General features: G+C 44.5%; 1 protein-coding gene across 1 annotated transcript in view; it reads right to left on the reverse strand.

Annotated features, from left to right (window-relative positions):
• The window catches only part of rbm46 (RNA binding motif protein 46), a 56,430-nt gene that overhangs the window by 25,386 nt on the left and 14,652 nt on the right, over positions 1–16,392 (reverse strand). The window contains exon 7 of the mRNA XM_056575655.1: positions 12,186–12,627. Within this exon, the coding sequence (XP_056431630.1) occupies positions 12,186–12,627 (442 nt within the window). The remainder of the gene's footprint in view (positions 1–12,185; positions 12,628–16,392) is intronic.

Raw genomic sequence — 16,392 nt, forward strand, 5'->3', positions numbered from 1 at the left:
TCGGGGCTTATTTTCCCGATAATGACCAGCGCTCTATACATTTACCCTTATATATCTGTTGTTAAAGCACAACTGTGCTTCGTCGAGCAAAAAAATATAATAAACCTAAATTAATGGTTGATGGTCAATACTTGTGGCGTTGAGTTAAAACTACACACTTTATCCGTTCAAAATATCGTTATAATATCGTACATCGCCATTCGAACAAAAAATAACCACGACAGTCAAGAATTCTAACTGCTCAGTCTGTCTCTAAGCCCGTTCGCATGCTAAGTGGCGTGTGAACACAGAATGCCTATGGTACATTCAATCAATTGAAAACACTTACCCTTTAAACTTATTGACAGGTTGCTCTTCAGTTACAATTCAGAATTAAAATGGCTAAAACGCAGCCATTATCACAGCAAATAGGCTTGTCACGATAACTACTTTTGTTGAAATAATTGCTATAAACTATATTATTATCATTTTAGGACCATTATCTAACACTGATATAATAACAGTCTAATCATTCTCGTTCACCCTGTCAAAGACCAATTGGAATTTGAATGTCACAGTTCTTTTTTGCGAGATTTCTTGCCCAGATTTCAACTTTATGGCTGGAATTATTCTGTCCTAAAAGACTATTGAAACATCGATTAGCCTTGAGTATGATGTTATCTCCCCCTGGCGCTGTCAGCCTTGTGTACGTGGAGGCGCTGCCTGAGCGCCACCTCCAACTCAGAGAGCAGATGAGAGACCAGACGCATCATGACTGACAACCAAAATAGTTTGGGATTGGTGGTTCTTATGGTTGTTTTACATCAGGCACTTAATGATTAATCGACACGTAAAAGAAAGACAAAAAGAATAAGACAAACTAAATTAATTTGGTCAGAACATCCAATATGAATCGTGCAAGTGAAAAGGCCATTCAACCCTCAACCTAATATTGACTAGTGATGGGTGCTGCTAAACAATTGTTTTAGATAAAGTGGATGTCAATGGATGGCCACTTCCCAATTTCAGAATGCGGCTAAACCACAAAGGGGTTGAGTTGACTAAAATCATAGCTGATATACATCTAGACATAGACAACGTTGACATTAACCTGGGGTCTTAACAACCGGCAAAATCTTTGAATACATTTGAGACAGACAACATGCAGGTACAAGATAACAAACCAACAAACCACTGCTGCATGAGACCACACACACACACACACACACACACACACACACACACACACACACACACACACACACACACACACACACACACACACACACACACACACACACACACACACACACACACACACACTAGGGCTTTGACTTTTGCCCAAAAATCATATTCGAAGTTTGTTTGTTTATTAATATTAATATTCAAATATATTCGAATATTTATTAATATTATTTTGACCATTAAATGCCTTCAGTAATACCTGGGCTGAATCCGAATACTTAGTACATACTATTTATGTTCAGTGTCTACTACTTGACGGTCTACAGCTATGTGTAGAACGCCTAGAACGGTCTACAGCTATGCGTAGAACGCCTCTGAACGCTTCCGAACACCGCCGAAACTCTTGGAGATGACGTGTCTCCCCTCAGATGCCGGCAAAATTACCTTGATAAGTTACCTGTTTTCCGTCTTGTCATCGTTGCTATTAAATTAAAAATGTCTCTTTTTACTTAATTACTTACTTTACTTTTTTACTCTTTTTAATGTCTCGTTTTTCGCCGCTTTCTATGACGTCTTTCTAAGCCGCTGTTGGTAGTGTCGGGTCAGCCATCTCTTCTTCGTTACCAGACTCGTAGTCTGGTAACGTAGTGACCTACCGTTGTATACTGTGGCGGTAGTACGTATTCGGAAACGTTTTCCGTACTATAAATCCATAACAAATACCGAATATTGATTGTCTTATGTGTCCATATTATATCCATTATATTGACCGGGTATTCCCAAGACGCTCACGCTCTGCAGCAAGCCAGTCACAGCAGATTGGCGCGGCGCTGTACAGCGAACGTAAACAAACAACTAAGCTAAGGTTAGCATTTCGCTAAGTATTACTTTTCTTCCAGAGATCCCGCTAATGTTGTGTTATAAAGTAAAGGGAAACAAGATATCTATTCTTCCTTCACCTCTCTCGCTTCTCTGCTTGGTGTTGCTGACGCTTCTAGTTTGGCTCCCTCGCTCTGGTAACGTCACGTACGTGAAAAAAAAAAAAAAAAAAAACGAAGCTCCGAATACTGATTTAAGCTTTGAATACAAATTTTCCGAACGAGTATTCGAATATTCGAATAATTCGGGCCAGCCCTATTGGACAGACATAAATGCAGTGTTAAAGCCTGTTTCGTTTGATAGCAAAAAAACACCAAGCCAAGCTTGGATATGATTCTCTTAGCCCGGCAACCCAATGGTTAGAAGGTACAAGGATCCATTCTAGCATAGTTCCTGGCCAAGTGTTCTTGGGCAAGGATAGACCAGTGAGGTCCGTGCAGCAGAAAGAAGCTTTTAAAGCAGACATGGAAGTAGACTTAACTTGTCACGTCTCTAACAGCAACAGACAGGTCATGGTGGGATAAACATCCGGGTTGACAGCTATGATGGGCTGGCTGGGGGAAAAGCTGTGATAATCTCTTCTCAAATATCATTCATGTGTGTATCTCATCTCGTATGAATTTATCTTCTATGAATGGGCTAACACGTAATGACACACAAACACAGACACACACCCACACACACCGACACACAGAGATAACGAGTTACCAATACACACACAAACACAAACATACCTTTACATACACTTTCAAACACACAAACACACATACAAATATAGACACACACAAATACACGCCTCAACACTTCCAGCACACACCCACCTACCTTCTAACACACCGGTAAACAGAGATTATGACATACCAATCCATATACAGGGCTGTACAGTGCGACAGTTTTGATCACATTAGCTATTAAAATATATAACGTGCGAAGATAAATACAAGTCCACTCGCACCGGTGCGAAAGGGTGAGAAGAACCCGTGCCGAAAAAAAATACGTCTTTCTGTACGACTTTCAATGGCACTGCTAAGCGCGAGTGTGTGGGAGCATGATGGGAGCGATGCATGTAGGGAAATGTATTTTGAATTATAGGCTCGCCAGTTCCGCTGAACTACTAAAAAACTACATTTCCCGAACATTCACACGTTGAGGAAGAGGCTTTGTAACGGTCGCGGGAAATTCACTTTTTAAGCAAAACAGAAAAATTAAAAGGTATTTCTCTGTATTCGGAAGTTCTTCTTCATCAAATAAAGATGGAAACTTGGAAAAAAATCCACATATGGAAGAGATTGACTCGGCATCCACAAGCACGGAACCGGCACCTTCGGACGAAGCCGACTCCACCCATAACTCCGTCTCGGCCAACGGGAAAACGTACAGGTTTAACCCCCAGTGGTTAAAAACGTTCAATTCGCTGGTCTACGATCAATCCAAAAAGTCTATGTTTTGTAAATATTGCCTCAAGGCAGGGGAAAGAACATCAGAGGTTAATAAATAAGTGTTTGTTAAATTTGTAATAATTACTTAATTTTGTTGAATGTGTTCACCACTTCTGGCTGCTGATCTTTTAAAAGAGGCTCTCATAGTCACTTTACTATTTAATATGTTCATTGTCACTTTACTGTTGTTAAATTTGTTCATATTGTGTTACTTTTGTATATACACGTCCTATTCTGTTCATATAGTTATATCTGAATAATTTTAATTTTTTTGACTATAGTATGTGTGCTACCAAAATTATTTTTGTGCTACTGAATTTTTTTGCTTGCTAGCACCAGTGCTACCATTTTAAAAAGTAAGCGTACAGCCCTGATATACAGAAGCACACACATAAACACACCCACACATACATACTAGGGATGGGCACGAGTAGTAAATTCCAAACTCGAGTGAATTCCTCGAGGATCAATCGAGTACAGGTTTAAAACTAATCTATTTTTAGAATGCAACGCATCTGCATCAGGAAAAGGCCTAATGATGAACGGCAATATTACCAACCAAACATGTAATGCTTATTCTCAATATAAACAGTTCAAAACACATTTTCCTTACAAAAAGAAAATTTGCGTCTCAAAATTTAAATCACGTTTAACTAAGGCCTGTAACGGTTTAAAAAAAAATAATAACGAAACAAGTAGCCTTACCATTGCAAATAGTTTAAAGCAGCAAATAAAACGGCAGAAAATGAACTAAAAAGATACCGAGGGTTGTGATCTTCTATACACGGCCGGGATTACAGCTGCGTCTTGTGGCGGTGAAAATAGCCGACACACTTGGTTTCTGCGGGTCTGCTTTCCCGAACTCACTGTTGCGTTTCAGGTGCATATGTTGCCGCATAGTACTTAGTTATTACATATTTTATGTTTCACCTTATGATCTCCTATTTCTGTAAAGTATTTCAATACTTCGCTGCGCTTAGCTCTCACCGCAATCTCTTAACTTTTTGAATTCTGGCGTTGTGCACACGGCTTAGCACGCGCCACAGAAATTTGATACATTTCATTTGCTTTGAGCACACGGCACGCGCCAGTGGCGCCGCATAGAAAATGTATACATTTGCTTCAGAAAACTTGTCTGTGTGTGTATATGCAAACTCGAGTTTGCCTGTCCACCAACCGAGTTAATTTGCAACGAGAAGTACTTGAGCAATCGATTCCTCACGCCCATCCCTAATACATACCTACCCACACAACTCATATCAGGGATTGTATCTACGAATTGAGAGTTCTTTAGTCCAGGAAGACAGAAAGAACGAAATACTGACAATGATACGATTGTAAGATAGACAGAGTAAAACACGGGCGTTCACACAGAGGCAGGCACGAGTGAGTGAAAAATTAAAGCTATCCACACGATTCAACATCTCAGTTCGTCTGGATCACACACTTTTTTTAATCATATTTTCCCTCCCCTCTCTTACTTTACTACCATCTCCCTCTCTGTCCTATCATTTTCTGTGTGGAAACCTTGTATCGGTTTATAATGCATGGTTTGAAGAGTAAGAAAAATCTTTAGTCGACCCCCGTGGAATAAGAAGTTATAAAGACATGTCTGTCCTTGAGACAACGGACCGAAATACATACAAAAGCAGGGTATGGAAATATACAAGAAGCAGACTATTTAAGCCCCTCCACTGAATGAGAGAGGCAGCGGAGAGCTGAGAGAGCAAGACATGGAGCAATAAAGGGAAGACCTGTAACATACACCTTTCTTTTTCTCTTAACTCCCTCTCTCTAGTCCCCCCATCCCTCTCTTCCTCTATCCTTCACCTTTCTCTTCCTCCTCCTTCTCTCTACTCCTCTCTCCCTTGGTCCCTGCTCCTCTCCCTCTCTCCCCTGGTCCCTGCTCCTCTCTCTCCAGCTCTCCCCCTTGGTCCCTGCTCCTCTCTCTCCAGCTCTCCCCCTTGGTCCCTGCTCCTCTCTCTCTCTCTCTCTCCCCTGGTCCCTGCCCCTCTCTCTCTCTCTCCCCTGGTCCCTGCCCATCTCTCTCTCTCTCCCCTGGTCCCTGCCCCTCTCTCTCTCTCTCTCCCTTGGTCCCTGCCCCTCTCTCTCTCTCCCCTGGTCCCTGCCCCTCTCTCTCTCTCTCCCCTGGTCCCTGCCTCTCTCTCTCTCTCTCTCCCTTGGTCCCTGCCCCTCTCTCTCTCTCCCCTGGTCCCTGCCCCTCTCTCTCTCTCTCTCCCTTGGTCCCTGCCCCTCTCTCTCTCTCCCCTGGTCCCTGCCCCTCTCTCTCTCTCTCTCCCTTGGTCCCTGCCCCTCTCTCTCTCTCCCCTGGTCCCTGCCCCTCTCTCTCTCTCTCTCCCTTGGTCCCTGCCCCTCTCTCTCTCTCCCCTGGTCCCTGCCCCTCTCTCTCTCTCTCTCCCCTGGTCCCTGCCCCTCTCTCTCTCTCTCCCCTGGTCCCTGCCCCTCTCTCTCTCTCTCTCTCCCCTGGTCCCTGCCCCTCTCTCTCTCTCTCCCCTGGTCCCTGCCCCTCTCTCTCTCTCTCCCTGGTCCCTGCCCCTCTCTCTCCAGCTCTCCCCCCCTCCCCCCCTGGTCCCTGCTCCTCTCTCCAGCTCTCCCCCCCTCCCCCGCTGGTCCCTGCTCCTCTCTCTCCAGCTCTCCCCCCTCCCCCCCTGGTCCCTGCTCCTCTCTCTCCAGCTCTCCCCCCCTCCCCCCCTGGTCCCTGCTCCTCTCTCCAGCTCTCTGCCCCTCCCCCCCCCAGTCCCTGCCCCTCTCTCCAGCTCTCTGCTCCTCTTCCCTGGTCCCTGCTCCTCTCTCTCCAGCTCTCCCCCCCTCCCCCCCTGGTCCCTGCTCCTCTCTCCAGCTCTCTGCCCCTCTCCCCCCCAGTCCCTGCCCCTCTCTCTCCAGCTCTCTGCTCCTCTTCCCTGGTCCCTGCTCCTCTCTCTCTCTCCCCCTCTCCCCCCTGGTCCCTCCTCCTCTCTCTCCCCCTCTCCCCCCTGGTCCCTCCTCCTCTCTCTCCCCCTCTCCCCCCTTGTCCCTGCTCCTCTCTCTCCAGCTCTCTGCCCCTCTTCCCTGGTCCCCCTCCTTTCTCTCCAGCTCTCTGCCCCTCTTCCCTGGTCCCCCTCCTTTCCCTCCATCTCTCTAGTCCTTTGCCCAGGGTTTCCCCCGGTGTTTTGCAAGAATCTTTGATTCTCTATATATTTGATATTATTTAGATTTTTTACGTGTTTTTCTTCTGAACTAATTAGGGTAGGAGGCTTGCTGGGAACGTGAAAGTAATGGTTGGATAGCTCACAAGTGACATCAGTTGTTAACGGGAACAGACGAAAACAGCAGGTCTGACATTTACTCTCTACAGAGTACACGTGATGCCTGAACCTAACGCTCTGTCTTCAGCCTGCTATTTCACCATTTATCGAACATTGCGTGGAAGATATCTGGTTCCCCATTCACTGTTTGTGATGCTTGCCAAAATCCATAGTAGTCCACGCAGGTAAAGAGACGCAAAAGTTTACTTTAAAGACATGTTTGACTGCAAAACTTTTCCAGCTTTTTATGTTCTTATGTATCACAGAAACAATTGGGCACTACTTTGATCGCCAACTACAATATTCAAAGTCCCTTAAAGAGGCAAGGTCCCTTTTTTACTCTGACGCCATCAGAAACCATCCAGGAAATTCAGAACTCTTCTTTTCTTTCAACCATGTTCTCAAACCACAATCCCCCCACTTACCACAGAAGATCAGTGCAATCATTTCATGGATTTTTTCGAGGGGTGCAACGGATCACAAAGCTCACGGTTCGGATTGTGTCACGGTTTTTGAGTCACAGGTCGGATCCTTTTCGGATCAACGACAACAATAAAGATAACAAGACAATTGTGACTTTAAATAAAATCTTCAACTGTGTAAAAACAAAATAAAGTGAAAAATTAGGTAATAATCCTGCTTCCTTTAAGCATGGTCAATATTTAAGAAATGTGCAATCTGAGGCATTATTCCTTCTTCTTTTTAACATGGATAGGATAGTAAATAATCCGTAACCCTGGATTTACAATTCAGGATGTCTGCATTGCCTGGGGAGAGTTTAGAGTCTACACTCACCCAAGGCAATGCAGACATCCTTATCTTCTTTTTTTTTTGTTTGGTAGCGAAATACAGTTTCTGTGGCGTTTTATTTGGCATTTTGTAAATCCATTGATTTCGGTTGGGAGACTCATTGCTCATTGCAAGGGGGGTTGGTTGTAGTCTTTTCGCTCGGTTCTAGCCCTACTGTTGATACGGCGAACCGAGCGAAAAGACTACAACCAGTGTTAATTTCGTTAATGAAAAATATGACGAAATTTTTTTCCGTGACTAAGACGAGACGTTGACGAACTAAAAATAGATCTTTGATAATAAAAACTATGACAAAATGTCATTTTGTTTTCGTTGACAAGACGAGACAGGACGAAAATGTTAGTGGTGTGCTATTTGGATATTCAAAATGCACGATATTTTCCAATCAGTACACTCCCGTAAGGTTCTTATGCAACTGTTCACTCCTCCAGTAAATAGGACGGACCTTAGCTACGACTTGGCAACGGGGGGTATAGTTCACTCAGCTATGAGCTAACGTTATGCATTGTACATATTTATGATTCAAAATTTTTCCCAGTTTTTATTCCACAGATACTAGGGTCTATAGCATATAACCGCGTTGTCTGATTACTGTTTAATTCATTTTTCACAATTTACCGGCTCTCGTTTTGAAGAAAATCACCGCGCCATTCGTTTCAATGGGAATCGCCACGGTCTATACTTCAACATAAGGTGGACTTTGAAATTCGTCTCAGCCTTTATACCCAAGATACTATAGGGTTTATAGCATATAACCGCGTTTTCTGATTACAGTTTAATGCATTTTTCACAATTTACCAGCTATCGTTTTGAAGGCTGAACAGACAAGAGTACTAAAGTGTGACGTCACGTTTTAATAGCAACAGATTTTCGGTTCTACACAAACCAAATTAGAAGGGGAAATCCTATGCCACACGAACCTTTTATAGAAAAGGAACAATCTTTTTGCGAATTGATTTGTGAGTTTGCTTTACCAATGATTTAAGCAATATTGAGAATAGATTGTCTTCATATTAAAAAAACTAACGTTCACAAACTTTTCCTTTTATTCCCCAGGGGAATAAATGAACGCCTCGACATTTTTCGATTGGTAGTGATTTTCACCTCTTGAAATTGATTTATTTTAATTTTGAAAGAAACAACACATAAGCAATGGAGAACGCCACCTCTCGTTCGGTTGTTTAGAACTGAAAATCCGGTTGCCAGGACAACGTAACGTTTTCACTTTAGTACTCTATTTGAGTGGAACAACATGGCAGGTGTCCATTCAATAGGGTTAGCCTAATTGAACTGGTTTAAAAAGAGAAAACATTTTGACTAAAAGTAATGACTAAAAGTTGACTAAAATGTAAGGACTTTTCGTCGACTAAAACTAGACTAAAACTACAAAGGAAAACAATGACTAAAATGTGACTAAATATAATAAGCATTTTCGTCAAAAGACTAAGACGAAGACTATATCTAAAATAGCTGACAAAATTAACACTGACTACAACCAAACCTAAACACGTCCGGTTCCGGTTCCGGTTTACATTTCAATGGGATTTACGGAACGCCAAATAAAACACAACAGAAACTGTATTTCGCTACGATACTTGATGATGTTGTTAATACCGGAATTGTCCTCTGAACATGCGCTGATCACGTCAACGCACAACTTTTTTTTTTTATCAGCCGATCCGCGGATCACTTGCGTCCCGAACCGTGATGGTTGATCCGTACGGATCACGGGAAACCCGTGAACCGTTGCACCACTAATTTTTTCACATCGAAGATTGCACATATTCGCTCTGCTCTTTCCGGTCCACCCACCAAAACCGTTCCCCGAACACAAGTCCTGGAACCCCTCCCAACCTCCCTAGTATAAAGCCATATCACTGCCTTAAGTCCCCTGATCACATCTGTTATAAATTACTCTCTCCAAACTGGTCACGTCAGCCACGTCTTAAAGAAAGCCATAATCAGACCACTGCTCAAAAAACACACCCTTGACCCAGAAGTCCTATCACACTACAAGCCCATCTCCAATCTCCCCTTCAAATCCAAAGTACTTAAGAAAGTAGTTGCCACCCACCTTCAAGACCACCTCAAACTAAACAAACTTTACGAAAAATTCAAGTCCGGTTTTCACTCCGCCCACAGCACAGAAACTGAAAGACGTAGAGTTACAAACAACATCCTGAGGTCATCCAATGCTGGCTCCCCCTCCCTCCTCATCCTTCTGGATCTCTCTGCTGCATTTGACACAGTCAACCATGACATTCTTCTCAACTGCCTCCACCTCAGCACTGGATTCACTGGCACTTCCCTCAGTTGGTTCCAATCATACCTCAGAAACCGGACAGAATACATCTCCCTGGGTCCCTCCAAATCGAACCCACACACAGTCACTTGCGGTGTCCCCCAGAGGTCAGTCCTTGGCCCCACGCCACCCCACCTTCAACATTACCGTCATCTCCGTCGAAACTCACCACGTGGCTGGAGGAGATAAAGGTATTGATGTAGCACAATTTCCTCCAACTCAACAGCTCCAAAACCAACCTAGTCGGCACCTCACACCAGACCAAATCCTTAACCATAACCAGCATCAGCTTTTCTGGCTCCAATATCCCTCTTTCATCAACCATCACAAAACTTGGTGTAAAAATGGAACCCCAACTCACTTTTGAATCCCATATCAACCACCTCTGCAAGATCTCCTTCTATCACCTCGCCAACATTTCCAATTCTCCCCATTCTCTCCCTCTCAGACTCCGAAAAACTGGTTCATGCCTTTATCTCCTCCAGACTGGACTACTGTAACGCATCGGGGTCCCTAGCAAGAGCCTGCAGAGGCTCCAATACACACAAAACTCTGCAGCTAGGATCCTGATGAGTGTGCAAGCATGAGCACATTACCCCCATCCTCCACTCACTCCACTGGCTTCCCGTTTCCACCAGGATTTAGTACAAGGTTTCCCTCCTCACCCACCAATGTATACATGGACATGCCCCCCCTACCTCAAAGAACGTCCCAACCAACATAACACAACACGCTCCCTCCGCTCCACTCACTCAAACCTCCTTCACGTACCGAGGACTAAACTTAGGACCATGGGAGTTAGGGCCTTCAGTGCTTCCGCCCCACGCCTGTGGAACGCCCTCCCTGCCACCTTGAGGGCACCACAATCCACTGATTGTTTTAAAAAAAGGTCTTAAAACATTTATTTTTAAGAAAACCTTTGGCTTCCACTCTTAGATGTTTTTAAACCCCTTTTTATTTTTGTTTAAAAAAAAAAAAAACTATATATTTACAACACCACTTTTTAACATGTAGTCCTTTGAAATCTTCGGATGATAAGGGCACTATAAATAAAATGTATTATTATCATTATATTATTTTTATTATTACTTTCCTGGCATTAGTCTGTCAATGGCAGGGAGAAGGTGGGCCCGGTGGCTGACACGGAGCTACAGGGCCCTATTTCTTGTTCTACGCTGCTCACATTCAGTACAGTCATCTCCTACTCCTATCCCCCCCAAGGAGTACTAGAGCCAGTGATCCTTTCTATAAACTGGGTCTAACAACCTTCATGGCCCTGTTGAGGAACCCCACCTTTATGTTGATGAGCAGGCTAGACCGCTCTACAAATGAGATAATTGATCTGATGACAGATCCAGGCCGTAGCTCTGTCAAGTACACTTCTAAGATCTGGGAACACCGGCATGAGTGCCATTTTTCGCCTTTTTTCTTTCCTTTTTATATTGATATAATGTATTCTTGTATGTAATGTAATGTTTGCCTTGTGGGCCTCGAGCGTGCATTTAAGTTTATTATTTTCATTCTCCTTCCCCCTGCCCTCTACTCCTCTCTCACCTGCTCAATCCTCATCTATAACCAGCTCTCTACTCCTCTCGACCATGACGCTGGTATCTCCTTTTCCTTTCTCCCCATATCCTCCTCTCTCCCCTGCTCCCTCCTCCTCTCTCGACTGCGCTCTTCTCCCCTCTCCTTTGCTCTCTTATTTCTCCTCTGCTCTCATCCCTCCTCCTCCTCTACTCTCCCATCCTTCCTTGCTATCTCCCGGTCACCTATTCTGCTACTCCTCACAACCAGTGCAGGTCTGCTATCGTCCGTCGTCAATACATGGACATCACACCGCTAACCATTGCTGTCACTCAGCACCGCTTTGAGACGTTGTACTTCAAATAGGTTTAGTCAGAAGGGGGGGTCATACGCCTGGCTGGCAGTGACACTGATGCCATTGAGCATTGAAGTTCAAGTTCAACCCAGCGTTGGCGCTACCCTGGGAGTCACAGAGAGCTTGGAACTGCGCTCAAAGTTATACCAATTATAACCTTGGCCCTGGCACTGACCTCTCGAAAACACCTTCAACGTTCTAAAGCCAACTGCTCTCGGGAATAAGGGACTTACAGTGATTTCAGATATATCTCATAAAGTACCAGGTAGGGGTGAGTGGGCGCCTCTGGCTATAGGATTACTACAGTCAGACTGTGGACATTGGGTATCAAACCCATAACCTTTCAGCAACAACTACATTATATTTCCTCTGAGCCATACATGAAAAGTGCAGGTTGATCTCCTCACCTCCTGCTCCACCGAGGTACACAGGGCTTCCCAGGCATGCCGGCAGAAGCCCGGGAGGCCCCGGGGTGGTGCATCTCCTCCCCTCCACTCCTCCGTTCTCGCGCTGAAACAGAAACAGGCCGTCTCCACCTCCTCTGCCCCCCCCCGCCATGGCAGGGTTCCTCCCCACGTAGCCTCGGTTCCCGCCCCCGCCGCCGTGCCTCCACGTGGCGCCGCCTGAGTCCCTGCCCGCCGCGGGCTTGGCCAGGGACACGGTGACCAGGGCGCCGTCGATGAGCGTGCCGTTCATGAGGCGCAGGGCGTCCAGCGCGTCCTGCCGGCTGCGGTAGTGGACGAAGGCGTAGTCCGTCAGCTTCTTCACACGCTCCACTGAGCCGGGGCGCACGCAGGAGAACGCCTCCTGCAGGGTCTCCTCGCTGGTGCTCAGCATCAGGTTACGCACCTGGACACACGCCGGGGAACACATGGTGGGGCGACTCAGGCAAGGGCAAAAGGCTTGCAACCGCATGCATGTATATAACTAGACATTAGTGTTGCACCAATAGCCCCCCCCCCTGGTTCAGTCCGGTCCAGCACTATGTTTGAGCGATTTGCACTTAGAACTTTTCTGTGTAACATCCTCAGGGGTTGACACTAAGGTTTCAAAAGCACTTGCCCATCGGGCAAGTACAGGTCAGGTTCAACTTGCCCGAATGTAATGTTCACTTGCCCAAATTATAATCAGAATCGTGATCGGGCCACTTTTTGCCAGGCACCCGGCCTGGTTTTGGGGGGGCTCAGAAAAATCATCCTAGCTCAGACTGAAGCTGAGTGTTAGCTTCCACACATGTTGTGTTTAAAAAATAACAAACTTCTCTTTGTTTACTTATTTATCGAGCGGTCACATCGTGCCATGAAGTGGCAGTTGCAACCTATTAAAGCTATCGCCAAGTTATATGTAGACCTGCATGATTTGATGCAAATTTACATAACTAAATGTCAGAGATATGTCTTTTTTAACTTTCAAGTTTCTTGTAGTTCTAATTGAATAATCACAATCGCGTTTCTAGTAGGGTTGTCAGTCACAATACTGGATTTTCTAACTTCAACACTATTCCTGGAAAAAGATCGATATTCTATACCATTTTCGATATCAGGGGAAAAGTTTTTTTCAGGAAAGAACATACCCAAAGTAAATAGATTATATCTCCACAACTGCAAGGGCGATAATGTCATCTTTGGGCCAAAAGAAAGATTGTTGTGCAAGTGAAATATTCAATGGGGATAATACTTGGTTAAAGTGAATAAAGCCATGGAACACAGCATAAGTGAAAGATAACATTTCCACCTGAAATAATTATCAGTATCAGTTAGTCGTTATCAGTTGGGAGCGCTGTCTTACTATGAGACACAAATAAAGGTAGATATCTTACAATTTTGACACTTGACACCTCTATTTAAAGTTCAGGGCAATCGAATGCACCAAGCCAAACACTCGCAAATAAATATATGGCCACTAGATTGCGCTGAAGAATATGTTTTCTGATTGAAGGCAATTTACCTATTTCCTAAGAAACCTTCTCTTATTCATTGATTGAAAACACCATGTTAAGTTGCAAAATTTGGACCAGATACTGGATAATCTGTTTATGTTGGTTTTATTTGATCAGAATCAACTTTGTGGACAAAAATCACAAAGGTAATACTTCATTTTTGGTTGTTCAAAGAAAAGGGGACGTTTCTTCTTGAGTTGTTATTTGCGAGTTTTAATCACAGAATGATATGGTTTGGACTGTTGGAATAAGTGGAGGCTCAGCTTTCATGTAATATATACAGTAGTTTGTGAGGGTCCAATTCGTGAAAAAGATCGCTATTGCTATGTGCATGTACACAGTTATGAAACCCAAAACCGTGTTCTTGACTTTCCTTGATAATTTGCCTCAATCCAAAGTACTTCCAAACTGCACTCCTCCATCACTACTCCATTTAACTTCTACCTAAACCGTTCGCGGAAGTGCTGCACTTGAGATGCTAGCTGTGTTGGCTAACCTTTAGCCCTGCCAGAGACCGCACTGCGAGTGAGTGACAGAAGGCGGGGCTATATTTGCACTGAAGCGATGCGTGTCTGTTAACTCGCTTTCCGAGAGAAGAGAAGACAATTCAATCAATTTTAAATACTTCTATTTTGTGTGGTTTTGCGGAACAAAAGGTTGGTCTGCAGTTTCTAAAAACATTTGAATAAATAGCTTTTATATTAAAATCCACCCAAAATCCACTTGCCCATTCGGGCAACCAGAAAAAATCTCAACCTGCCCAAACATTTTTTTTACTTGCCCCGGGCAATCGGGCAACCGTTAGTGTCAACCCCTGATCCTTATTTTTTTGTTGATATGAACGAATCAGAAACGCATAACCTTCCCCCGCCTCATTCTAGTGAATCAGAAGTGACGATGCAATTTATTGTGTCCGATGAGGGCATTGGTGATTGTTTGTGCAATTCTCGGCTGCGTTCCGATCTACACAATTGTTTGTGTGGTGTGGTGTGGTGACGCTGCCAAGGGGCGCTCCCTCCCTAAGCAGCCTCTGTCTCGCTGGATATGGGAGGGTGTTTGCTTAGCCTACAATCAGTAGGGCTTAGCCTAAACATTGGGTGTGAGAGCTCACTCTACACGGACATGGCCGCTTCGACGGCTTTACCCAAGGGTGTATCGTGGCGGACATTTGCACGGCTGCGTCATGGTCTTCCCCGGCCCCTTGCCTGCTTTAACATGCTGGACATGACCAGGGGCTCACTCGGCCACTCCGTGTTGGACTCGGGGTCTCCTTCAACAGCTTAGCTTTAGGCTTGTCTCTCTGAGCTGTTCCGATTCGTAACGTTGCTCTTCGCTTAAGCCTATCTCTCCTGTCACGTGGTCGGGTTCCAGGGTTAGGCTGAGATTAGGTGGGACCGGTTGTTCCTTACTATGTTCACGGATTCTACCCAGTGTCGTCACTATCCTGTCCTCAAACCATTGATAATATGTGCTGTTCGTTATGTAACCCTTTTCTATTATATGCTTTGCATATATTGAGGAGGTTATGTGTGATATCATGTGCTTGTGTGGACTTTATCTATCGTCGCATACTTCTGTTGTCAGTGTCGCACACTCGGTGTGTTCACCGGCAAGCTAGAGCTTCATCCTTGCTTTTGATAAAGCCGGCTTATGCTGCTCTATGTCAGTTACGCCTGCTAGCGGGATCCTCCATCTGCCTCTCTTTGGGAGTGGACGCTGAGAACTGCTCAACACAGTTGGCGGCTAGGGTTTTCTAGCACGCAGGTGAAACCTTGTAACTTTGCATTGCTTTCTTTTCCTGGATTCTATAAAAATGCATGTTAAGTTCAGAGGTTAAGGATTCTTACTCACCGCTTTGCATGTTCTTTTTTTTTCTAAGAAATGTATTTTAGCTGCTTTGTTTTGCACATTCACAGCTCACTGAGTCCTGAGACTTGTGTCCAGCAGGGGTACATTCATCAGGCTCCCCTCGCAGCTTCACTTTAGCAAATAAGGCGAGACACCGTAGCCTACATGAAATACGTTATTATTTCTCTAGCTCTATGATTGTAGACTTACATCAGATCCATGTAAAACAGACAGAAATCTAGTCTTAAATTCACTCGTCACTCCTGCTGATTTACGAGGCTGGTGGACATTGTGCAACACCAGAAACATTTCAATTTACAGTTGGTTGCAGTTTTTAGACATTACGTTTCAGGACATCTTAGTTCTGATATCACTCCATCTACCGAGCACACACGGAGCCCGTCTGAACGTTGCGCTCTGCCTCCTGCCCATTATTTCACAATTGATCAAAGTCGTGGTGGTGGAGTGGTGGAGTGTTAAAAGTAATACGTTGGCAAAGCACTGCGTTCAGACCGGGACTACGTGCGCAACAATATATATCAGAATAAGTCATGAATAAGCTCATGAGCTGTTAAGAGAGAAATGCTGAGTGATAAGTTTTCTATGCTGTCGTTAGAAAATGAATGTCGCTCTGACATTCAAATTGATTGATCCAAAAAACTCCAATATCAATCAATTCCAACTTTGACCTGGGAAGGGATACAGCCTTGATACTATTATATACTACTATTGATACTTTATAATTACCATCACTTTGGGTGTGTGAACATGTGAAGCTTCCGAAGCAGCTCAGTAAAAGGTCTTCTCCTACATCCTGAGTACAGTAG

Source organism: Gadus chalcogrammus, chromosome 17 (genome assembly GCF_026213295.1).
Source record: "Gadus chalcogrammus isolate NIFS_2021 chromosome 17, NIFS_Gcha_1.0, whole genome shotgun sequence".
Classification (NCBI taxonomy): Eukaryota; Metazoa; Chordata; class Actinopteri; order Gadiformes; family Gadidae; genus Gadus; species Gadus chalcogrammus.